Here is a 27,528-nt window from a genome sequence, read left to right as displayed (position 1 = left end):
GACCACATTGCCATAGCAACACAATATACATCACAAAGGCAATAACGCTAGCGGCTATGTGGAAAAAGGATAGTGATGTATACCCATACACATTTACATTACATACCATAGCTGTTAAAAAACAAATGTGGGGACAAACAATACCAAAGTGCTTAATTCATAGCACATTATAATCAGCATATCGCACTATTATGGCTTGTTAATGCTTCAAATAGGACCCCACTGTTAAAACAGCAAATAATGTGTAATAAAAATATACAGACTATGCACACTTAAAACACAGCCAATCACATTCCACATTGCATGGTACCTAACCTAATAGGCTATGTAATACAAATACACCAGATGTCAAATAAGGCTAAGACTACAAAGTCAATTTTTACATATATGAACCCACACCATCAACAGTGAAAACCATATACAGTATTACCTATACATCAAAAAATTGATATTAAATACATTGGACTGCTTCAAAGCCCAATAGAGTATGTTAGAAACTTTCACAGACAGTGAGAACCCAATCAGTATTCGGTTCATATGTCACATCCTTCAATAGAAGGGGATAAAATCCAAGGAGGTATTGAGGCCCCTTGGGGCTAGAGTGTCCATCCGGTAGATCCATTTGCTTTCTAATTGTAGCAATTTTTTTGCTTGGGTGCCGCCCCTAGGCATGGGGGGTACGTGGTCGATCAACATCGATCGCAGGCTTGAAAAACCATGTTTAAACTTGATGAAGTGCCACAGGTTGGTCAGATTCGCCCTTAGTAAGTGCCTCATGAATGGCACAACGATGATTGTCCATCCACTCATGGAAGGTGGTTACCGTTTTCCCGATGTATACCCTCAAACACGGGCATATCAGCATGTACACCACAAATGTACTTGTACAGGACAACCTATGGCATATCGTATACCTATGGTTGTTATGTGGATGTTGGAACGTGTTCCCCCTAAGCATACCAATACAGGTGATACAATTACCACATGGGAAACAGCCCATCTTAGCTGATTTCAAACATGTCTCCTTTTTGTAGTTCTTCACAGGATCAGTTTTGACCAAGAGGTCTCTCAAGTTGCTCGCCCTGCGGTACACTATCCTGGGGGAAGTGGTCCTCTGAAATGGGAGTGTAGTGGCCGTCTCCACTACCAGCCAGTGTCGTCGCAAAGTCTTTGCCAGGTTGTCACATCTGGGTGCATATGTGGTGATCAAATTAAGTTGTTGTCCAGAATTAAGAATGGAGTTTAAACGTGACACCCACTCATGTAGCTCATATTCGCTACCCCTCCATACTAAGAAGACATTGTCAATGTAGCGTGTGTAATACTGTACATTTGGATGGTCAAATGGTTTCATAAGTTCTTGCTCATACCAAGCATGTACAGATTAGCATAAGTGGGTGCAACGTTTGAACCCATGGCAGTGCCTGCAACTTGGAGGAAATAATCAACTTCGAATTTGAAGTAGTTTTTCTCTAAACAAAATATTAATAGTTCAAACAAGAACTCAATCGGGGGACTATTATATGAAACGTTACCAGTCCCAGCTTCAACTCCTTCTGTGTGAGGGATCACAGTGTACAAACTGTCAACATCCATGGTGACTAGGACATCATTACCTAGTAAATTTGTATAATCTTCTTAGTATGGAGGGGTAGCGAATATGAGCTACATGAGTGGGTGTCACGTTTGAACTCCTTGGCAAGTCCCATCAGATTTAAGCTTGAACATGACATATGCACTGTGCATTTTTTGGACCTTAATATTTTCAAGATTGATGCCTGTGATCAATACCGGTTTGGTACATCGTTATATACTAAACCGACAGATCGCAATTCTTTGCTTGATGAAGTTTTCATCCCAGGCATTAAAAGAAGGGGGATTGTCACCTTGCAGCTTACTCAGGTCATCAGGAATAACAGTGAGAAATCCATTATGCGGACACAATTGATGGAGATGGGAGAAAAAAAGGGGGCTATGCCAGAGAGGAGATTGGAGCTATCCAGGAGAGGTTGCTGAACACTGATGCTGTTGTGAACACCAATAAATTGGCCACTGCTAATTCTGGACAACTTAATCTGATCACCACATCTGCGCCCAGATGTGACAACCTGGCAAAGGCTGTGCGACAACACTGGCTGGTAGTGGAGACGGACACTACACTCCCATTTCAGAGGTCCACTGCCCCCAGGATAGTGTACCGCAGAGCGAGCAACTTGAGAGACCTGTCGGTCAAAACTGATCCTGTGAAAAACTACAAAAAGGAGACATGGTTGAAATCAGCTAAGATGGGCTGTTTCCCATGTGGTAATTGTATCACCTGTAATGGTATGCTTAGGGGCAATACATTCCAACATCCACATAACAACCATAGGTATACAATACGCCATAGGTTGTCCTGTGGTGTACATGCTGATATGCCTGTGTTCAAGGGTATACATCGGGACAACGGTAACCAACGGTGAACGGATGGACAATCATCGTTGTGCCATTCGTGAGGCACTTACTAAGGGCGAATCTGACCAGCCTGTTGCACTTCATCAAGTTTAAACATGGTGTTTCAAGCCTGCGATCAATGTTGATCGACCACGTACCCCCCATGCTGAGGGTTCTCACTGTCTGTGAAAGTTTCTAACATACTCTATTGGCCTTTGAAGCAGTCCAATGTATTTAATATATGGTTTTCACTGTTGATGGTGTGGGTTCATATATGTAAAAATTGGCTTTTTAATCTTAGCCTTATTTGACATCTGGTGTATTTGTATTACATAGCCTATTAGGTTAGGTACCATGCAATGTGGAATGTGATTGGCTGTGTTTTAAGTGTGCATAGTCTGTATATTTTTATTACACATTATTTATTGTTTTAACAGTGGGGTCCTATTTGAAGCATTAACAAGCCATAATAGTGCAATATGCTCATTATAATGTGCTATGAATTAAGCACTTTGGTATTGTTTGTCCCCACAGTTTTTTCTAACAGCTATGGTATGTAATGTAAATGTGTATGGGTATACATCCCAGAGGCAGAACATTTTTTCACTTTCTGCGATGAGATTTTATTAGTGAAAATGTTTCTGCGGGTCATTTTTAAATAAAATTCAATTGTAAATTAGGCAGTTACACTAAAGCACCAGTACAATTGCAATGTGTTGGTTAACTGGAGAATAAAGCCATTTTTTAAGTTTTATAATATAGTGCAGTAGTCATTGCAAATTAGCTGCAGACAAAAAAATTTTTATAAAATGTCCCTTGAATAAATTTGTTTCCTTTTTCTCTTTGGCTAACATAGAAGTGTAGAATTAAAAAAGGTGCATTACTCATACTAATGTCTTACATTCAGAAAAAACAGCTTTGCAGACTGGGACAGGCTAGGGGGGTGGGTTTGGAAAAATCCCTGAGAGCCAGTCAACAATCAATACACTGCTGCTTTGCAGCTCTACTGCATATTTGACTGTTCACTTCAAACAGCACTTTGCTCTGAATGCACTGTTAAGAAAAATGTACACAATGCAGCCAGAGCACATCTCTGTTTGAAAAGAACGGCCTAATGTGGATCAGTGCTGCAAAGTTAAATCGCTGACAGTTCATGCAGGTGTCACATTCTTTCTGCAGACATGCTGCATTTTCTGCGATGACATCTCAGATCACTGTATGTTCTGCCTTGGGGGTATACATCACTATCCTTTTTCCACATAGCCGCTAGCGTTATTGCCTTTGTTATGTATATTGTGTTGCTATGGCAATGTGGTCACGCACGTCATGACGTCACGGGCGTCGGCGCACATTGATGACGTCACTCACATGTGCTGAATGGCGGTACGCTTATGTTGTAAGAAGCGGTAAGATGGGTATAAAAGGTTATGTTTTATGTATGTTTGTCATTGCTTTTAGGTTTTCTCAGCTGTATTTTTGACATTTGACAAAGGCACAGTAATGTGCCGAAACGTTATGTCTTTTTAACCTTGATTTAATAAATTACCAAAAAACATCAGCTATATGTAGAAATGTGTATTTAAGCATAAATAGAAAATATTCTTTTATGTGAAAGACATTGGAATGTAAAATATTCATATTGGGTTAGCGTATACGAGAATATGCAATCGAGTTTGCACAAGAGTGGGGTGACTTCTATGAAGGAATACAATAAGAAACTCATCAAAGGGACATAGATTTTGAAAAACATAATTTATGCTTATCTGATAAATTTATTTCTCTTGTAGTGTAGTCAGTCCACGGGTCATCCATTACTTATGGAATATATCTCTTCCTAACAGGAAGCTGCAAGAGGATCACCCAAGCAGAGCTGCTATATAGCTCCTCCCCTCACATGTCATATTCAGTCATTCGACCAAAGCAGACGAGAAAGGAGAAACCATAGGGTGCAGTGGTGACTGGAGTTTAATTAAAATTTAGATCTGCCTTAAAAACAGGGCGGGCCGTGGACTGACTACACTACAAGAGAAATAAATTTATCAGGTAAGCATAAATTATGTTTTCTCTTGTTAAGTGTAGTCAGTCCACGGGTCATCCATTACTTATGGAATACCAATACCAAAGCTAAAGTACACGGATGAAGGGAGGGACAAGGCAGGAACATTAAACAGAAGGAACCACTGCCTGAAGTACCTTTCTCCCAAAAATAGCCTCCGAAGAAGCAAAAGTGTCAAATTTGTAAAATTTTGAAAAGGTGTGAAGCGAAGACCAAGTCACAGCCTTGCAAATCTGTTCAACAGAGGCCTCATTTTTAAAGGCCCAGGTGGAAGCCACAGCTCTAGTAGAATGAGCTGTAATCCTTTCAGGAGGCTGCTGTCCAGCAGTCTCATAGGCTAAACGTATTATGCTACGAAGCCAAAAAGAGAGAGAGGTAGCCGAAGCCTTTTGACCTCTTCTCTGTCCAGAGTAAACGACAAACAGGGAAGAAGTTTGACGAAAATCTTTAGTTGCCTGCAAATAGAACTTCAGGGCACGGACTACATCCAGATTATGCAAAAGTCGTTCCTTCTTTGAAGAAGGGTTAGGACACAGTGATGGAACAACAATCTCTTGATTGATATTCCTGTTAGTAACTACCTTAGGTAAGAACCCAGGTTTAGTACGCAGAACTACCTTGTCTGAATGAAAAATCAGATAAGGAGAATCACAATGTAAGGCAGATAACTCAGAGACCCTTCGAGCCGAGGAAATAGCCATCAAAAACAAAACCTTCCAGGATAACAGCTTGATATCAATGGAATGAAGGGGTTCAAATGGAACGCCTTGAAGAACATTAAGAACTAAGTTTAAGCTCCACGGCGTAGCAACAGTCTTAAACACAGGCTTAATCCTAGTTAAAGCCTGACAAAAAGCCTGAACGTCTGGAACTTCAGCCAGACGTTTGTGTAGGAGAATAGACAGAGCAGAAATCTGTCCCTTTAACGAACTAGCAGATAAGCCCTTTTCTAAACCCTCTTGTAGAAAGGACAATATCCTAGGAATCCTAACCTTACTCCATGAGTAACTCTTGGATTCGCACCAATATAAATATTTACGCCATATCTTATGGTAAATTTTTCTGGTAACAGGCTTCCTAGCCTGTATTAAGGTATCAATAACCGACTCCGAGAAGCCACGCTTTGATAGAATCAAGCGTTCAATCTCCATGCAGTCAGCCTCAGAGAAATTAGATTTGGATGGTTGAAAGGACCCTGAATTAGAAGGTCCTGTCTCAGAGGCAGAGACCACGGTGGACAGGACGACATGTCCACTAGGTCTGCATACCAGGTCCTGCGTGGCCACGCAGGCGCTATCAGAATCACCGAAGCTCTCTCCTGTTTGATCTTGGCAATCAAACGAGGAAGCATCGGGAATGGTGGAAACACATAAGCCATGTTGAAGACCCAAGGGGCTGTCAGAGCATCTATCAGCACCGCTCCCGGGTCCCTGGACCTGGATCCGTAACAAGGAAGCTTGGCGTTCTGGCGAGACGCCATGAGATCCAGATCTGGTTTGCCCCAACGATGAATCAGTTGAGCAAAGACCTCCGGATGAAGTTCCCACTCCCCCGGATGAAAAGTCTGGCGACTTAGAAAATCCGCCTCCCAGTTCTCCACGCCTGGGATGTAAATCGCTGACAGGTGGCAAGAGTGAGACTCTGCCCAGCGAATTATCTTTGAGACTTCCAACATCGCTAGGGAACTTCTGGTTCCCCCTTGATGGTTGATGTAAGCCACAGTCTTGATGTTGTCCGACTGAAATCTGATGAACCTCAGAGTTGCTAACTGAGGCCAAGCTAGGAGAGCATTGAATATTGCTCTTAATTCCAGAATATTTATTGGGAGGAGTTTCTCCTCCTGAGTCCATAATCCCTGAGCTTTCAGGGAGTTCCAGACTGCGCCCCAGCCTAGAAGGCTGGCGTCTGTTGTTACAATCGTCCAATCTTGCCTGCGAAAGGTCATCCCCTTGGACAGATGTGGCCGAGAAAGCCACCATAGAAGAGAATCTCTGGTCTCTTGATCCGGATTTAGTAGGGGGGACAAATCTGAGTAATCCCCGTTCCACTGACTTAGCATGCACAATTGCAGCGGTCTGAGATGCAGGCGCGCAAATGGTACTATGTCCATTGCCGCTACCATTAAGCAGATTACTTCCATGCACTGAGTTACTGACGGGTGTGGAATGGAATGAAGGACACGGCAAGCATTTAGAAGTTTTGATAACCTGGCCTCTGTCAGGTAAATTTTCATCTCTACAGAATCTATAAGAGTCCCTAGAAAGGGAACTCTTGTAAGTGGTAATAGAGAACTCTTTTCCACGTTCACCTTCCAGCCATGCGACCTCAGAAATGCCAGAACTATCTCTGTATGAGACTTGGCAGTTTGAAACTTGACGCTTGTATCAGAATGTCGTCTAAGTACGGAATCACTGCTATGCCTCGCGGTCTTAGTACCGCCAGAAGTGAGCCCAGAACTTTTGTAAAGATTCTTGGAGCCGTAGCTAATCCGAAGGGAAGAGCTACAAACTGGTAATGCCTGTCTAGGAAAGCAAATCTTAGGTACCGATAATGATCCTTGTGAATCGGTATGTGAAGGTAGGCATCCTTTAAGTCCACTGTGGTCATGTACTGACCCTCTTGGATCATGGGAAGGATGGTTCGAATAGTTTCCATTTTGAATGATGGAACTCTTAGAAATTTGTTTAGGATTTTTAAGTCCAAGATTGGTCTGAAGGTTCCCTCTTTCTTGGGAACCACAAATAGATTTGAATAGAATCCATACCCGTGTTCCGTCTGCGGAACTGGGTGGATCACCACCATTAGTAATAGGTCTTGTACACAGCGTAGAAACGCCTCTTTCTTTATTTGGTTTGCTGATAACCTTGAAATATGAAATCTCCCTCGTGGAGGAGAAGTTTTGAAGTCCAGGAGATATCCCTGAGATATGATCTCCAATGCCCAGGGATCCTGGACATCTCTTGCCCAAGCCTGGGCGAAGAGAGAAAGTCTGCCCCCCACTAGATCCGTTTCCGGATAGGGGGCCCTCTCTTCATGCTGTCTTGGGGGCAGCAGCAGGTTTCTTGGCCTGCTTGCCCTTGTTCCAGGACTGGTTAACTTTCCAGCCCTGCCTGTAACGAGCAACAGCTCCTTCCTGTTTTGGAGCGGAGGAAGTTGATGCTGCTCCTTCTTTGAAGTTACGAAAGGCACGAAAATTAGACTGTTTGGCCTTTGATTTGGCCCTGTCCTGAGGTAGAGCATGGCCCTTACCTCCCGTAATGTCAGCTATAATTTCTTTCAAGCCGGGCCCGAATAAGGTCTGCCCTTTGAAAGGAATATTAAGCAATTTAGATTTAGAAGTCACATCAGCTGACCATGATTTAAGCCATAGCGCTCTGCGCGCTTGGATGGCGAATCCGGAGTTCTTAGCCGTAAGTTTGGTTAAATGTACGACGGCATCAGAAACAAATGCGTTAGCTAGCTTAAGTGCTTTAAGCTTGTTCATAATTTCATCCAATGGAGCTGTGCGAATGGCCTCTTCCAGAGACTCAAACCAGAATGCGGCCGCAGCAGTGACAGGCGCAATGCATGCAAGGGGCTGTAAGATAAAACCTTGTTGAACAAACATTTTCTTAAGGTAACCCTCTAATTTCTTATCCATTGGATCTGAAAAGGCACAACTATCCTCCACCGGGATAGTGGTACGCTTAGCTAAAGTAGAAACTGCTCCCTCCACCTTAGGGACCGTCTGCCATAAGTCTCGTGTGGTGGCGTCTATAGGAAACATTTTCCTAAATATGGGAGGAGGGGAAAAAGGCACACCAGGTCTATCCCACTCCTTGCTAATAATCTCTGTAAGCCTTTTAGGTATAGGAAACACGTCAGTACACACCGGTACCGCATAGTATCTATCCAACCTACATAATTTTTCTGGAATTGCAACCGTGTTACAATCATTCAGAGCCGCTAATACCTCCCCTAGCAATATGCGGAGGTTCTCAAGCTTAAATTTAAAATTAGAAATCTCTGAATCCAGTCTCCCTGGATCAGATCCGTCACCCACAGAATGAAGCTCTCCGTCTTCACGTTCTGCAAACTGTGACGCAGTATCTGACATGGCTCTCACCTCATCCGCGCGCTCTATCCTTAACCCAGAGCTATCGCGCTTGCCTCTTAATTCTGGCAATTTAGATAATACTTCTGTCATAACAGTAGCCATGTCTTGCAAAGTGATTTGTAAGGGCCTCCCTGATGTACTTGGCGCCACAAAATCACGCACCTCCTGAGCGGGAGGCAAAGGTACTGACACGTGAGGAGAGTTAGTCGGCATAACTTCCCCCTCGTTGTCTGGTGATAATTTCTTTACATGTAAAGATTGACTTTTATTTAAAGTAGCATCAATGCAATTAGTACACAAATTTCTATTGGGCTCCACATTGGCCTTTAAACATAGTGAACAAAGAGATTCATCTGTGTCAGACATGTTTAAACAGACTAGCAATGAGACTAGCAAGCTTGGAAATACTTTTCTAAATAAATTTACAAGCAATATAAAAAAACGCTACTGTGCCTTTAAGAAGCACAAAAAGCTGTCACAGTTGAAATAACAATGAACCAAAATAGTTATAGCAACCAATTTTTCACAGTAAATGTATTAAGTTAGCAAAGGATTGCACCCACCAGCAAATGGATGATTAACCCCTTAATACCCAAAAACGGATAACAATTTAATAATTAACGTTTTTCTCACAGTCAAAACACACTGTCACAGGTCTGCTGTGACTGATTACCTCCCTCAAAATGAATTTTGAAGACCCCTGAGCTCTCTAGAGACGATCTGGATCATGGAGGATGTAGTAGACAGATTGTGACTGAATTTTTACTGCGCAAAAAAGCGCTAAAATAGGCCCCTCCCACTCATATTACAACAGTGGGGAAGCTCAGAAAACTGTTTCTATGCAGAAAACAAAGATGGCCATGTGGTAAAAATCATGCCCCAATAAGTTTTATCACCATGTACCTCACAAAAAACGATTAACATGCCAGTAAACGTTTTAAACATACATTTGAAAAGTTATGAATTGTTATTAATAAGCCTGCTACCAGTCGCTTTTACTGCAGTTAAGGCTCATACATTATTTCAGTATTAACAGTATTTTCAGAGTCAATTCCATTCCATAGAAAAATACATTCAGTGTACACACACTCATCAGCCTAATACCAGTCGCTATCACTGCATTTAAGGCTGAACTTACTTTACATTGGTATCAGCAGTATTTTCTCAGTCAATTCCATTCCTCAGAAAAATAATTACTGCACATACCTCATTTGCAGGGGGGCCCTGCATGCTAATCCCCTTCTCTGAAGTTACCTCACTCCTCAGATGAGAACAACCAGTGGATCTTAGTTACGTCTGCTAAGATCATAGAAAACGCAGGCAGATTCTTCTTCTAATGCTGCCTGAGAATAAACAGCACACTCCGGTGCCATTTAAAATAACAAACTTTTGATTGTAGAAATAAACTAAGTTAAAAAACACCACAGACCTCTCACAGCGACCTATCTTTAGTTAGGCTGCAAGAGAATGACTGAATATGACATGTGAGGGGAGGAGCTATATAGCAGCTCTGCTTGGGTGATCCTCTTGCAGCTTCCTGTTAGGAAGAGATATATTCCATAAGTAATGGATGACCCGTGGACTGACTACACTTAACAAGAGAAATAAAAGTTTAATGATTTACAGAGCACGGTTTTACAAAGTTCTATCTGTGCTTTGTTAGATGTAATTAGTGGTGTCACCTACTTAGAGATGACTGCGGATATAATCAAAAACATCACATTGGCTGTGAGAAGAAACCTAATGTGAAAACAGTCACAAGCACAGAGCAAATAAAAGCATTTTAAAGGGATAGTCTAGTCAAAATTATTATAATTTTTTCTTTTTTCTCTTTGTATTTTTATTTAATAAAAAAAAAAGTGGCTACATTTAGACACCAATCAGCAAGCACTACCTAGGTGCTGAACCAAACATGGGCCGGCTCCTAAGCTTACATTATTGATTTTTTAAATAAAGATACAAAGAGAACGATGAAAATTTAATAATAGGAGTAAATTAGAAAGTTGCTTAAAATTGCATGTTCTATCTGAATCGTGAAAGTTTAATTTTGACTACACTATTCCTTTAAAGGGACAGTCTAGGCCAAAATAAACTTTCATGATTCAGATAGGGCATGTAATTTTAAACAATTTTCCATTTTACTTTTATCACCAATTTTGCTTTGTTCTCTTGGTATTCTTAGTTGAAAGCTTAACCTAGGAGGTTCATATGCTAATTTCTTAGACCTTGAAGGCCACTTTTCAGAATGCTTTTAAACAGTTTTTCACCACTAGAGGGTGTTAGTTCATGTGTTTCATATAGATAACACTGTGCTCATGCACGTGAAGTTATCTGGGAGCAGGCACTGATTGGCTAAACTGTAAGTCTGTTAAAAGAACTGAAATAAAGGGGCAGTTTGCAGAGACTTAGATACAAGATAATCACAGAGGTTAAAAGTATATTAATATAACTGTGTTGGTTATGCAAAACTGGGGAATGGGTAATAAAGGTATTATCTATCTTTTAAAACAATAAAAATACTGGTGTAGACTGTCCCTTTAAGAAAGGCAGAACATTAAAGAGCAAATTATTTTTTATTATCCCAACTAATAACAAGGAAGCTGGTGAAGCAAACATTAACGTACCTTGCCAGGTCTGAACTCTGGAAAAAGATCAGTAACACTTGGAAGTGATTTGGTGGCATCTCTCTGCATAATGCCCGCTAGAGGCAAAGTCAGTATACGCTCCTTGCCCTCTTCCTGTCCTTTATCCTGAGGCCCAGTCTCAGATTCAGAATCTGAAGAACTGCTGAAGTCTGCCCGGTCCGCTGCAGATGAAGGAGCAATGATGGAGGGAAGAATAATCCCATCTCCCTCTTCAGGAGCTAGAAGAGAATAAAACAAATAAATAGCTTGAATGGTTACAGTTTACTGTAAGAATGGAGACTAGATGGAGACTGGATGTCATATTTTGCCATGTATTATATGGGTTGATTTAAGCAATTGCAAAATTGTAGTTATGCAACAAAATATCAAATACTATCATGTCAAATTTCTTTGCAAAAACAAAAGCAGACTAAGAACTCACAATGAACTGAAACCTGATGGCATGGCCTTCACTATGGCGCAAATTTATGTAACTACAAATGACCCTTGAGGTGTAGACATGTGAGGCGGCATCTGTATTTTTTTAGAAGTAGTGTTTTAGACGGACCACCGGGATTTTTCCCGGTATCCCGGCGGCCCAATCCGGCCCTGACAAATGCATACAGAGAGAGAAGCCCTCTACCAGGAACGAGCAACAACTCAGTAGCTTGTTCTATGGTGAGTTACCACCTAGGAGCAGCCTCTGAGGTGGAGAATTAAAATAATCCTGAACTAATCAGACCAGGGTGATTGACACATCCTGCTCTCACACAATTGGCTGTGATCCCAGATGAACAGGTTCTCTACATGTGCACAATGTCTGTCAATAAATCTGACCCTATGTTCCCCTTTTGGGAAGTTGGATCAATTTGGAGAAAATATTGACAAAAGCAGCGCCTAGCGCAAACCCTGAAAAAAAAACCCAGACCATTATGCTTCCTCCGCCAAACTTTACAATAGGAACTATGCATTCCGGTAGCATTCTCCTAGCATCTGCCACACCCAGATTGTTTGATCAGATTGCAGGATAGTGAAGTGTAATTCATCACTCCAAAGAACACATTTCCATTATTCTGGGATCTTTACACCACTCCAGCCGATGCTTGGCATTGCACATGTTGATGTGAGGCTTGTGTACAGATGCTCGGTCATGGAAGTGCATTTCATGAAGCTCCTGACACACCGTTGTTGTGCTGATGTTGCTTCCAGAGGCAGTTTGGAACTCTGTAGTGAATGATGCAACAGATCATAGGTGATTTTTATATGTTACAAACTTCAGAACTTGCCGGCTCTGCTATTTCATAACTCGGCTGTTGTTGCCCTTAGATGAGTCAACATCACAATAATAACACTTTCAGCTGACCGGAACAGATCTAGTAGGGTAGAAATTTCACAATTTGACTTCCTATAGCTGAGCTACTTTTAAGTCAATGAGCTCTTCAGTATGGCCCACTGTACTGCCAATATTTGTCTATGGAGATTTCATGGCTATGTGCTGGATTTTGTGCACCTGTTAGTAATGGATGAGGCTGAACTCATTAGTAGGGCTGTGCACATACTTCTGGCCATATTGTGAATGTGTCTGATATAAAGAAGCAGAGGAGTCAAACAGGGAGGTGTGACATCACACCCTGTCCCTATACATCGCAGAGCACCTCTCATTGCCTATGTTCTCTTCCAAGGGGTCCTGTTCCTGTGTAAAGTGTGCCCTGCAGTTCTCAAGTTGTTGATCCAGTCTGTTCCTGACTACAAGTTCATAGACAATACAACAGTCACCAACAATAACCATGGTCTAAATTGCTCAGCAACTGCCATCACTACCCCTGCAGAACACTAGAACAAACACAAACTAAATTAGACTATGCTCAGCAATGAGTTTGCTGTAATAGCCATTATACATATTTAGAAAATGTCAACACATTTATGAATATTTTATCTCATGGCTGAAACGACTTAAAAGGAAAGCAAAGTCAAAATTCACAAGACAAAGCATTACATTTTGAACAACTTTCCAATTTACTTCTATTACCTTATTTGCTTTTTTCTATTGTTATCCTTTGTTTAAAAGCATACCTAGGTAGGCTCAGGAGCACTAATACACTACTAGTAGCTATCTGGTGATTGGTGGCTGCACATATGTGCCTCTTTTAATTGGCTCACCAAATTTTTTCCGCTAGCTCCCAGAAGTGCAGAAAAATAAGAAAAATGTTGGGTTTCATGTCCCTTTAACAACATTATTACCTGAAGACGCTGATCCCCGTTCCTCTTCCTTTCTGCCGGCCACCGGAGGCGGTGGTGGCGGAGGCATCAGCTTGGAATCAATATCCTCACAGTCTGCATCATAGTCATCATCATCATCATCATCTACAAATTAACACAAAGTTATCAGGCACAGTAAAAAATCCAGCTCTTGCTAACAATGTTCTGCCAGCATGATTCACTTTACTACTATAGACATCTATATGCCCCTCTATGGTGTCACTCAAGCACCTGCTCTCCGTGTAAGGTGAAGTGTCCCCATTGCCTGCCTGTATCTACGGGACTCATCCTCGGCCACTTCGTTGATATCAGAGTAATCAATGGCATCATCTGTGCTTTTAACCCAACCTGCAAAAAATAGCTTAGATATCAGGAGATACAATGTGCATCAGAAAAGAACAAGCATGAAAATACATCCTTAAAGATAAACATTTATGTTCTGAATTAAAAAAAAACCCACTACATTCAGTTCCACTTGTGGCCAGCATCCCTGACTAATACATTACTCTAATGCAGGGGCTGACAAATCTGATTAAAATTTAGGAGCCAGTGAGAATATTTAGGAGCTTCCTGGGTTTGCGAGCCTTGCCCTAATGCACAGTAAGAGACATCCCTAATAAGTCAAGATAAATATAGGCTCTTGTTTCTTATAAATAGAAACAACAACATTGTCTATATCAGTTTGTACATTTCTGTTTGGCCATAACCATGCAGCCCCTGTGTTCTCTGATAAATGCAGGACTTTTATAAACATAATAATAATAATAATAATAATAATAATAATAATAAAAGTGTCAGGAAAATCAAAGGCTTTAATATGCCCGTGCACACTCTGTCCAAAATCCAGGTGTCCCCATGAACTCTCTCTATTTGCACTCCAGCTGCCCCCATGCACACTCTCTCTCTCACTTCAGGCGTCCCCATGTACTCTCTCACTTCAGGCATCTCCATGAACTCTCTCTGTTTGCACTCCAGTTGCTCCCATGCACTCTCTTTCTCACTTCAGGCATCCCCATGAACTCTCTCTGTTTGCACTTCAGCTGCCCCCATGCACTCTATCACTTCAGGCATCCGCATGCACTCTCTCTCTCACACTTCAGGCGTCCCCATGCACTCTCTCTCTCTCTCTTCAGGTGTCCCCATGCACTCTCTTTCTCACACTTCAGGTGTCCCCATGCACTCTCTTTCTCACACTTCAGGTGTCCCCATGCACTCTCTTTCTCACACTTCAGGCGTCCCCATGCACTCTCTCTCTCTCTCTCTTCAGGTGTCCCCATGCACTCTCTCTCTCTCTCTCTTCAGGTGTCCCCATGCACTCTCTCTCTCTCTCTCTTCAGGTGTCCCCATGCACTCTCTCTCTCTCTCTTCAGGTGTCCCCATGCACTCTCTCTCTCTCTCTTCAGGTGTCCCCATGCACTCTCTCTCTCACACTTCAGGTGTCCCCATGCACTCTCTCTCACACTTCAGGTGTCCCCATGCACTCTCTCTCACACTTCAGGTGTCCCCATGCACTCTCTCTCACACTTCAGGTGTCCCCATGCACTCTCTCTCACACTTCAGGTGTCCCCATGCACTCTCTCTCACACTTCAGGTGTCCCCATGCACTCTCTCTCACACTTCAGGTGTCCCCATGCACTCTCTCTCACACTTCAGGTGTCCCCATGCACTCTCTCTCACACTTCAGGTGTCCCCATGCACTCTCTCTCACACTTCAGGTGTCCCCATGCACTCTCTCTCACACTTCAGGTGTCCCCATGCACTCTCTCTCACACTTCAGGTGTCCCCATGCACTCTCTCTCACACTTCAGGTGTCCCCATGCACTCTCTCTCACACTTCAGGTGTCCCCATGCACTCTCTCTCACACTTCAGGTGTCCCCATGCACTCTCTCTCACACTTCAGGTGTCCCCATGCACTCTCTCTCACACTTCAGGTGTCCCCATGCACTCTCTCTCACACTTCAGGAGTCCCCATGCACTCTCTCTCACACTTCAGGTGTCCCCATGCACTCTCTCTCACACTTCAGGTGTCCCCATGCACTCTCTCTCACACTTCAGGTGTCCCCATGCACTCTCTCTCACACTTCAGGTGTCCCCATGCACTCTCTCTCACACTTCAGGTGTCCCCATGCACTCTCTCTCACACTTCAGGTGTCCCCATGCACTCTCTCTCACACTTCAGGTGTCCCCATGCACTCTCTCTCACACTTCAGGTGTCCCCATGCACTCTCTCTCACACTTCAGGTGTCCCCATGCACTCTCTCTCACACTTCAGGTGTCCCCATGCACTCTCTCTCACACTTCAGGTGTCCCCATGCACTCTCTCTCACACTTCAGGTGTCCCCATGCACTCTCTCTCACACTTCAGGTGTCCCCATGCACTCTCTCTCACACTTCAGGTGTCCCCATGCACTCTCTCTCACACTTCAGGTGTCCCCATGCACTCTCTCTCACACTTCAGGTGTCCCCATGCACTCTCTCTCACACTTCAGGTGTCCCCATGCACTCTCTCTCACACTTCAGGTGTCCCCATGCACTCTCTCTCACACTTCAGGTGTCCCCATGCACTCTCTCTCACACTTCAGGAGTCCCCATGCACTCTCTCTCACACTTCAGGAGTCCCCATGCACTCTCTCTCACACTTCAGGAGTCCCCATGCACTCTCTCTCACACTTCAGGAGTCCCCATGCACTCTCTCTCACTTCAGGAGTCCCCATGCACTCTCTCTCTCACTTCTGGTGTCCCTAAGCACTCTCTCTCTCTTTCTGCACTTTAGTTGCCCCCTGTGCACTCTCTTTCTCTCTTTGCCCTCACTACAGGTGCTACCAGTGCTAGGATTATAATAATATTGTCAGGGAAATCAAAAACTTTAATCGGTCCAGAATGTTGCAATTGAATAGTGCTGTAAGTGAAACATAAAAAGAAGAACTAAATGATTTGAAAATGTTTTTCCACAAACTTTTGAGGCTTAAATGTACCCAAAAAATGTCTATAATGTATAGAAAAGAGCAGCAGATAAGTAACCGCTATTTAAATTTAAAGTGAATCTGACAGTAAGTGCAATTGATACCTAGATATCCACTGGCTGACAGGTACAACTCTCACAAAATAATGTTAGGTTATTCAACACACAAATGCCTTTTTTAATTAATCACAATTAATAATAGGAACAATAAAATTGTACTATTTCAAATGTAAGCAAGTGTGGCACATAAATGGAAATTGTAGCATAAACGTAAAATTCTACATTTATGTTGATTTCTTTTACCAATGGTTACCCACATAGTTGAATTTGCTGTCCTGAAAACTTCTTTTGCTCCTGAGGAGAATATGGCCGGTGATTGGAGCATATGGACGTATTACAAAGTCTCATTTGCTCACCACCTGTATTCCTCATATGAAGTGGTGCAGGAGCACAAGTTTGACTATGTATTAAAGTGATGGTAAACTCTCACCCTTTATAAAACCAGATCCGGAATGTTAGTGATATTTTAGGTGGTGTTTAATTCAGCAGTTGTAATGAAGATGCGCTATAACTTACATTTTAATATAGATATGAAATTCAAATACCCCTCCCTCCGCCACCCATTTCAAAAGTCAATTTTGCTGTTAGCTAAAGGTTTGAATTGATGTCCAATCAGCAGCTGACTGAACAACAATTTAAACCTTTAGCTCATAGAAAAATTGATATTTGGAGTGAGCAGCGGAGCGCAGGGTATTTGAATTTCATATCTATATTAAAATGTAAGTTATAGCGCATCTTCATTACAACTGCTGAATTAAACTCCATCTAAAATATCACTAACATTCCTGATCTGGTTTTATAAAGAGTGAGAGTTTACCATCACTTTAAATTCCTCTGCCTGGGCTAAACATACAGTAAAACAAAGTCCAAAAAAAAATTAAGCATTTCATTTTTACACTAAAATGTCCTTTTATGAGGATAAATAACACTATTATCAGACAGTACCAAAGTAAAAGAGCTTGGAAGTAGGACACAATGCTTAGCTAGGCAAAAAATAAAAGAGGAGCTTAAATAGAACAGAATAGCATTACTCTACCCATGGTCAATCTAGCAAAAACCAGGAACATTTTTATTATTGGTATTATAATTTATAGATTATACAGGGCTTGACAAACCCAGGAGCCTCTGGCTCCTAGAATTTAACTCCTGGCTCCAAATGTTTTGGGTTATTCACCATAGATCTATATACAGATACCACTGTCCGGCTTCGAGAGAGAGAAAAAGAGAGAGAGAGAAAAAGAGAGAGAGAGAGAAAAAGAGAGAGAGAGAGAAAAAGAGAGAGAGAGAGAAAAAGAGAGAGAGAGAGAAAAAGAGAGAGAGAGAGAGAGAGAGAAAAAGAGAGAGAGAGAGAGAAAAAGAAAGAGAGAGAGAAAAAGAAAGAGAGAGAGAAAAAGAAAGAGAGAGAGAGAGAGAGAGAGAGAGAAAAAGAGAGAGAGAGAGAGAGAGAGAGAGAGAGAGAGAGAGAGAGAGAGAGAGAGAGAGAGAGAGAGAGAGAGAGAGAGAGAGAGAGAGAGAGAGAGAGAGAGAGAGAGAGAGAGAGAGAGAGAGAGAGAGAGATAGATATAGATATAGATATATATATATATATATATATAACTAGTAGGTAGGCCAGCACTCACGGTTTCATCCACCCAGGGTGCTTGCAAGGAATAGATAACAGGAAAGAAGTTAATGTAATGTTTCGGGTGTTATCCCCTTCGTCAGACAGTACAAAATAAGTGCACACCCTATCAACCACCGTGCCTTTTAAACTATGCTGAGTGTTACAGTTTCAGGTCCCACCTGTGTTGCCACTCCCACCTGTAGCAAACAACAGGTGAAGACCCCCTCACTATACTCCAAAGTGTGTGTCTCTCTACAATCTAAACACCCAAAATTGCTATATCACAAGATAAATATATCACATAGGGATCTGATCCCATAAAAGAAAAGGCCCACAGCATAATGTGATCCTAAATCTTTGAACAACCGTGTGTGTCAGATACAGTAGCAATAGGTTGTCATGGCAACGCTAAATAACAACTACAACCCTCAGACCATGAGTATGGCATAACACGGCCAATCAAAGAACAGAAGAATTGAGGAGCGCCCCTCACCCAACCAACGACAGAACACCAAATGTATAAACAACACAGATGTAATCATCAGTGTATCGCAACATTTGCGTAAGTTACAATACATACAGTGATACATAAATGTATAGATGCAGGTCTCCTCAACAAACAAAGACATAATCTGACTGAATCGTAGAAGCGCACCGTAATCCACGCTAGATGCGTTGGCAACGGACCCTTCAGCTACAGAAAATGTAAGCCACATAGAGGTGCGGTACTCGGATCCAATCAGATCGAAGATACAAAAGGCAGAGAGATATAGACATAAAGGAAACGCTAGCCAGCTTACTCAAATGCTTGTGGTTGACAACCAGTTAGATAATAGTGGCGCACCACAAAGAGGATAAAACTATAGATCCTCTTATGCAATGGGCCACGCCGTTCAGCTTAGCCTAAATGGGTATTTAACCCATTGGGGGGAGGGTCCCCAGCCTGTGGGTCCACCTGGCTTCTCTTTGGAGAAGAACCTTCCCCTGTCCCCATCTCTAGGGAGGTGTGGGACATGATCAATGATGGTGTATTTTAAGTCAATCACAGTGTGTCCTCTTTGGATGAAGTGCCTGGCCACCGGTTGGTCCAATGTACCCTTCTGAATGGCCAACTGTATAGATGACCTATGGTTGGCCATTTGTGTCCTCAGGTCATGAGTCATTTTTCCCAACGTAAAAAAGGCCACAGGTGCAGTGTAGTAGATAGACTATGTATGTAGTTGTACATGTAAGGAGATATTTGTGTTTATATTTCACTTTTTTCGTTGGGTGGGTAAAGTAAGGTCCTGTCTGTAAGGCACTGCAAGTGGTGCAGCCCAGGCTCAAAAAATTGAATAACCAGGTAAAATCATATGAGAAGGAGCCAATTGACTTCAAAAACAACAAACTAGAAGCAGTCACGAATGACTACAGGGATAAAAGAGTATATTTATGGCTGAACCCCAGACCAGAATGACGCCAGGACCAAGGTAGTCGGCAAAAGAGGTACTATTATAGAAAACCTAAGAATCTACAGATGGTGGACAGCTCTGGATCAGCCTCGGAAGGTGACACTGCCCCACAACCAATAATCAACACAACAACTGAAGTCCAAGGGGTTGTAAAACGATCAAAAAACAAGGGAGGCCAAGACCCCACCCCAGAGTGGATACAAAGCAAAAACCGCCCAGACCCCCGCGGTAATGAAGGATAACATTGTTATCAACCTCAGCTCATGCACACTTTTCAGCACTGAGAATGACATTTTAAATACACTATTGTCACACTCTCTACTAGTATTGTTGTACATTTGTATTGTCTCCCCTTCCCTTTGGTTAATACTGCCGCACACACATTAAGCTGAACGGCGTGGCCCGTTGCATAAGAGGATCTATGGTTTTATCCTCTTTGTGGTGCGCCACTATTATCTAACTGGTGGTCAACCCCAAGCATTTGAGTAAGCTGGCTAGCGTTTCCTTTATGTCTATATCTCTCTTCCTTTTGTATCTTCGATCTGATTGAATCCGAGTACCGCACCTCTATGTGGCTTACATTTTCTGTAGCTGAAGGGTCCGTTGCCAACGAATCTAGCGTGGATTACGGTTCGCTTCTACGATTCAGTCAGATTATGTCTTTGTTTGTTGAGGAGACCTGCATCTATGCATTTATGTATCACTGTATGTATTGGAACTTACGCAAATGTTGCGATACACTGATGATTGCATCTGTGTTGTTTATACATTTGGTGTTCTGTCATTGGTTGGGTGAGGGGCGCTCCTCCATTCTTCTGTTCTTTGATTGGCCGTGTTGTGCCATACCCATGGTCTGGGGGCCGTAGTTGTTATTTAGGGTTGCCATGACAACCTATTGCTACTGTATCTGACACACACGGTTGTTCAAAGATTTAGGATCACATTATGCTGTGGGGCTTTTTTTTTTATGGGATCAGATCCCTATGTGATATATTTATCTTGTGATATGGCAATTTCGGGTGTTTAGATTGTAGATAGACATACACTTTGGAGTACAGTGAGGGGGACTTCACCTGTTGTTTGCTACAGGTGGGAGTGGCAACACAGGTGGTGACCTTGAACTGTAACACTCAGCATAGTTTAAAAGGCACGGGGGTTGATAGGGTGTGCACTTATTTTGTACTGTCTGACGAAGGGGATAACCCCCCGAAACGTTACATTAAACGGGTAACATTGAAAATCCTGGAGAGTGCATCCTTATTTCCTGTGTGTGTGTGTATATATATATATATATATATATATATATATATATAGATAGAGAGAGAGAGAGAGAGAGAGAGAGAGAGAGAGAGAGAGACAAAAAGCGGAAAAAAACGGGCGCTACAAACTGAGACTGAAGAAAAATAGGGACTAGATCACAAAAACTTTCCTTTCCCCAGAACAGTAACCAGAACCCTAAGCTGCTATCTCTTTAAGGGAAAAAGAGAACTGGAACACTCTCCCAATGGAAAAAATGGAAATGTAGAGGAACAAAAGGGAAAATAGATAGCAGTGGTTCTGTAGTATCAAATCTATATGTACAATGTAAATTAATAAAACAGTAAATATAAACTCTTAAAGATAAATACACATGAAGAAACAGCAGGTATTAACAGCAGTAAAAAGACTCATATAATGACATATGTGAACTGGTAACGTGTTTAAATTCAATCCTGATGGATATAGCTGAAATTCAAATTTACAGGATAAAACCTTAATCCTATGAGGTAAGGTATTGGCATATAATCTTCTTGGAGTATGGTAGATCTCCCCAGGGGTATCTTTTCCCTACAGAATAATGACTGTTGCTTGTCCTTGATGACCAGTGGTTATTAGGCTTGATTGAGGACACCAGCAAGGAAAACTAATGTTTTTGTAAAACCTGGACTAATTAACATCATTTAAGATACCTTCTCATTCTCAAGGTGAATTAGTTTTTAACTCCAAACAAACTATGTTAACTGCTCATCTGCTACAAGGTTTGATTGTAGCAGATGAGCAGTTAACATGGTTTGTTTGGAGTTAAAAACTAATTTGATGTTAATTGGTCCAGGTTTACCAGTTCACATGTCATTATATGAGTCTTTTTGCTGCTGTTAATACCTGCTGTTTCATCATGTGTATTTATCTTTAAGAGTTTATATTTACTATTTTATTAATTTACATTGTACACGCAGAGTATGGCACTCACAAATCTTTGAACTGGGTTCAAAAAGAAGCAGGCACTCACCGGTATTTAAGTAAAAGATATCTTTTAATCCCACAAGGTGTGACGTTTCGGAGTATTACCTCCTTCCTCAGACATAACAAGAAAGTGAATAACAGCAACCTCTGTATATAAGGCTACGGACGACGCCCCTAGTGACTCATGCTATGCGCCTGATGCTTCCAGCTGATTCAAATCACTTGATTATGATTAGTAGGTGGTTTTATGTTCACACGTGTGTATATATAGAGGTTACTTTTTTCTTTCTTTTCATATTATGTTGATAGCAGTTATATCACCTTTCAGACTTATGTAATTTGCCCGCATAGATATATGACTGCATAGTATTTTACTGTTAGTCATTATACTTTTGCTTATGGCCATAGAAGTTGCTGTTGTATTTATGAGTACCTCCGCAGTCCGCGCATATTAAGTTGTAGTTGTTGATTATGGATGTATAGTGTTAGCATAAGAGCAATATTGTTTTTTATCTAATTAGCCACGTTGTTTAGTTTAAACTTGTTTGGCTGGTTACTACGGCTACGGACGAAGCCCCTAGTGACTCATGCTATGCCCCTGATGCTTCCAGCTGATTCAAATCACTTGATTATGATTAGTAGGTGGTTTTATGTTCACACGTGTATATATAGAGGTTGCTGTTATTAAAGGGACACTAAACCCAACATTTTTCTTTCATGATTCAGGTAGAGAATAAAATTTTAAACAACATTACAATTTACTTCTATTATCTAATTTGCTTAATTCTCTAGATATCCTTTGTTGAAGAAATAGAAATGCACATGGGTGAGCCAATCACACAAGGCATCTATGTGCAACAACCAATCAGCAGCTACTGAGCCTATCTAGATATGCTTTTCAGGAAATTATATCAAGAGAATTAAGTAAATTAGATAATAGAAGTGAATTAGAAAGTTGTTTAAAATGACATGCTCATTTTAAACATTTTATGATCTAAATCACAAAAGAAAAAAAATTGGGTTTCATGTCCCTTTAACTTTCTTGTTATGTCTGAGGAAGGAGGTAATACTACGAAACGTCACACCTTGTGGGATTAAAAGATATCCTTTATTTAAATACTGGTGAGTGCCTGTGCCTGTTTCTTTTTGTATATGTATGTATGTATGTATGTATGTATGTATGTATGTATGTATGTATGTATGTATGTATATATATATATATATATATATATATATACACACATACACACACACACACATATATATATGTATGTGTGTGTGTGTATATATATATATACATACATATATATATATATATATATATATATATATATATATATATATATATATATATATATATATATATATATATACACACACACACACATACACACATCAAAAGAAAATGAAGATGCTTAATTTACATATAGGTGTCCTTCAACAAAAATACATATTTAAGATCCTGTCCTATACCATCCTCATCCACGTTGACTCCTTCTGTCCCTGCGCCCTCGTCCACACTGGATGTGATTTCTGTGATTAAGTTCCCAAGGCCCAGCGCTCCCAGACCTGCCAGGTGTTTCTTTGATTCCTAACAGCAAGAAAATAATGTATTAAATCTTTTCTTTACGAGGCCAGTAAAATCATGCACACACTCACATTAGAACTAGACAGGCACACAAATGTACATGGTTAACTTTCATGATAAGATTAATGTACTTATATATTAAAGACAAAAATGCACAATACAAAAGATGAAAGCATTCAATCCATTACTTCAACATGTACAACTAATAAGCACAAGTCATAGAAAACTGAATACGTTTAAGAAGCTAAAACAACCAATGACATATAGATTTAAAGGGACAAGTCAAAATAAACTTTTATGATTCAGACAGAGCATGCAGTTTTAAGACACTTTCCAATTTTCTTCCATTATCAAACTTTGCACAGTCTTTTTATATACACATATTCTGGGGAACAAAATCCTACTGAGCATGTGCACAAGCTCACAGGGTCTACGTATATTATTATTATTATCATTTATTTGTATAGCAACACAAAATTCTGTAGCGCTGGGTACAAAGATAGGGGTATACAATGACAAGGATTTGTGATAAAATACAAAACATAAACTAAAATCTAGTACAGGAGGAAGAGGGCCCTGCTGCAGAGAGCTCACAGTCTACAGATTGAGGGTGCAGAGACATAAGGTTGGGGTAGCTTGTCCCATGGTTTGTAGTTGCAGCAGTGGGTCAGGCAGTTCATGTATTAGTTTGGTTAGGATGAGAGATGGAGGAGAGAGATGTTAAGCCTCTCTAAATAGGTGGGTAACAGGAGCGTCTGAAGCTATACAAGGTTGGAGACAGTCTTATGGAGCGGGTAGAGAGTTCCAGAGGACAGGAGCAGCACGTGAGAAGCCTTGGATGCGGGAGTGGAATATTGAGATTATAGGAGTAGAGAGACGTAGGTCAGAGGTTGATCGAAGAGGACGGGATGGGGAATATTTTACAATGAGAGAGGAAATAGAGTTGGGAGTTAGACTGTTGAGTGCTTTGTAAGTTAGGGTTAATACTTTAAAATGTATTCTGGAGTGTATGGGGAGCCAGTGTAGTACTGGCAGAGTATAGTAGCTGATGTAGATCCGCGACATAGGTGGATTAGTCTAGCTGAAGCATTCATAATAGATTTTAGGGAGGAGAGGTGGTGTTTTGGAAGGCCATTTAGAAGTAGATTGCAATAATCAATGCATGACAAAATGAAGGAATTAATTAGTATTTTTGTCGTTTTTTGAGTAAGAAAGGGACAAATTCTGGAAATGTTGCGTAGGTGTGCACGGCAGGATTTAGTAAGCGCTTGTATATGTGGGTTGAATGTGAGTTCTGAGTCAAGTGTGACCCCAAGACAGCGGACCTGGGGTGAGGTGTTGAGAATAGAGTCTCTGACAATCAGAGAAATGTCAGATGTTGGATGTCTTGAAGAGGGGGGATAAGAAGCAGCTCAGTTTTGGACAAATTAAGTTGGAGGTAGTGTGAAGACATCCAAGAGGAAATTGCAGAGAGGAAGTTGAAAACCTGGTTGAGTAAAGAGGGAGAGATATCAGGATAGGAAAGATAGATTTGGGTTTCATCAGCATATAAGTGGTACTGGAAGCCAAAGGAGGGTATAAGTTTTCTAAGGGAGGATGTATAGAGAGAAAAGCAAGGGACCCAAGACAGAGCCTTGCGGTACTCCAACTGAGAGAGGTAAAGGATTAGAAGATATGTTGTTAAAGGAAACTGAAAACGAGCGGTTTTAGAGATATGAGGCAAACCAGGAGAGGGCTGTGCCTTGGATACCAAATTAATTAACAAAATTTAAGGAGAGGATGGTCAACTGTGTCAAAAGCAGCGGACAGGTCAAGAAGAATTAGTAAGGAGTAGTGGCCCTTTGCTTTATCTGATAAAAGGTCATTTGTTACTTTAGTAAGAGCAGTTTCTGTTGAGTGTATACTAGTCAGTAATTGTCTGTCACATGATACAGGGGGACGGAAAATGGGAGTAAAAATAAATTTGTCAGGAAAAAAATCTATTGCTTATTTGACATTCAAAGTAAGTGTTATTGCATTGTCTTTTTATAGTGTACTAGAGTGCCTTTTTAGACAATGGACAACTGTTTTGCCTATGATATGTGACTACGTTTTGAAGGTTTCTTCAATTTGTATCAATCTGTCTGAGGTTCCCCTGAAGAGATTGTTTTGAACGGTCTCCCTGTAAAAGGAATAATACTCCAGGTGCCCATGTGCACTCTCTGTCCATACTCCAGGTGCCCCTCGTGCATTCTCTCTCTCTGTCTGCACTCCAAGTGCTCATGTGCACTCTCTCTGTCTCTCCATGCACTCCAGTTACCCCCATGCACTCTCTCTGTCTCTCCATGCACTCCAGTTACCACCATGCACTCTCTCTGTCTCTCCATGCACTCCAGTTACCCCCATGCATTATCTCTGTCTCTCTATGCACTCCAGTTATCCCAAAGCACTCTCTGTCTCTTTGTGCACTCCAGTTACCCCAACGCAGTCTCTCTCTGTGCACTCCAGTTACCCCAACGCACTCTCCCTGTGCACGCCAGTTACCCCAACGCACTCTCCCTGTGCACGCCAGTTACCCCAACGCACTCTCCCTGTGCACGCCAGTTACCCCAACGCACTCTCCCTGTGCACGCCAGTTACCCCAACGCACTCTCCCTGTGCACGCCAGTTACCCCAACGCACTCTCCCTGTGCACGCCAGTTACCCCAACGCACTCTCCCTGTGCACGCCAGTTACCCCAACGCACTCTCCCTGTGCACGCCAGTTACCCCAACGCACTCTCCCTGTGCACGCCAGTTACCCCAACGCACTCTCCCTGTGCACGCCAGTTACCCCAACGCACTCTCCCTGTGCACGCCAGTTACCCCAATGCACTCTCCCTGTGCACGCCAGTTACCCCAATGCACTCTCCCTGTGCACGCCAGTTACCCCAATGCACTCTCCCTGTGTACGCCAGTTACCCCAATGCACTCTCCCTGTGCACGCCAGTTACCCAAATGCACTGTCTCTGTGCACTACAGTTACCCCAATGCACTCTCTCTGTGCACTACAGTTACCCCAATGCACTCTCTCTGTGAACTACAGTTACCCCAATGCACTCTCCCTATGCACTACAGTTACCCCAATGCACTCTCTCTGTCTCTCCATGCACTTTATCTCTACACTCTTTGTCCATGTGCTTGCTTTCTATTCTGTCTCAACTTTAGATGATCATCCTAAATATCGTTTCATTACTCTTTCAGATGCAGCACTGATATCTACAGTCCACAGCTCTTCAACACCTGTTTATCTCTGCCATTTGATCAACTCACTTTATCAAGCACGGAATCATCCTCCAGCTGCCCATCTTCATTAATATTCCCAAATAAAAATCCGGTAAGAGAAAACGGACGTTCCTCATCGCTTTCTGAGTCCGACATAGCAAACCGGAAGCGTACACTTTCAAACCGGAAGCGGCAATAATCGTAACAAGTGAAACAAAATTGGTAAGATAGCTGCTAGATCCCACCATGCCCCAGAAACTGTGACGTCACGTCACATGACTGCAGTGATCACTTGTCGCCGCGGCTGCAGTAGTAGCACAACTTGAGAGGCTCGAATATTTTACCCTTGGTGTCCCGTGTTTGCACCTGCTTTTGAGTGCTGAGAGGATGTGTTGCATAGAACTCTGTATAACCGCTAAGGAGACATGGTGTATATATATATATATTTTTTTTTTTTTTGCAACGTTAAAGGGATATCTCTTGAAAAATAATATGTAGATTATATATTCTACGCTGCTGATGGCCTTACACTTTGTCTCGTCATTAGCTCGATGCATTCAGCTCCCAGTAGTGCATTTCTGTTCCTGATCTGACTTTAACTATTTAATACCTTCACTGGGTTAAACACATACTGTAATTATATATACAAGCAATAGTTCAAGAATATGATGCACTAACAGAGCATTTTGTTTTTGTACTTGTATATCCCTTTAAATCTGCATATGCTTTATTTAGTGTACCTTGTGTCAGTGCAGGAGAATTGCATTGATGCATTCCTATCAGGTGACCACCTTGTAAGACAATGCATTGCAAGTGATTTAATAACTAAAGTGGCATAAAAATGCAGTTTGCTTATGTATGCATGGTATATATCAACAACCAGTGATGTGCAGTCACTAGAGGCAGTGCTTCACCTCTGATATGGGCAAA

General features: G+C 41.8%; 1 protein-coding gene across 2 annotated transcripts in view; it reads right to left on the bottom strand.

Moving 5' to 3' along the window:
* The window catches only part of TAF1 (TATA-box binding protein associated factor 1), a 239,984-nt gene extending 213,208 nt beyond the window's left edge, over window positions 1-26,776 (bottom strand). For both annotated transcript variants that reach the window (XM_053699102.1, XM_053699103.1), the window contains exons 1-5: window positions 26,647-26,776; window positions 23,242-23,359; window positions 13,700-13,816; window positions 13,451-13,573; window positions 11,210-11,448 (exon numbers count right to left, since the gene is read on the bottom strand). In XM_053699102.1, coding sequence (XP_053555077.1) covers window positions 11,210-11,448; window positions 13,451-13,573; window positions 13,700-13,816; window positions 23,242-23,359; window positions 26,647-26,754 — 705 coding nt within the window. In that variant the 5' untranslated portion in view covers window positions 26,755-26,776. The remainder of the gene's footprint in view (window positions 1-11,209; window positions 11,449-13,450; window positions 13,574-13,699; window positions 13,817-23,241; window positions 23,360-26,646) is intronic.
* Between the last annotated feature and the right edge of the window lie 752 nt (window positions 26,777-27,528).

This window comes from Bombina bombina, chromosome 1, assembly GCF_027579735.1.
Source record: "Bombina bombina isolate aBomBom1 chromosome 1, aBomBom1.pri, whole genome shotgun sequence".
NCBI lineage: Eukaryota > Metazoa > Chordata > Amphibia > Anura > Bombinatoridae > Bombina > Bombina bombina.
This window is presented reverse-complemented; position numbering and strand designations above follow the sequence as displayed.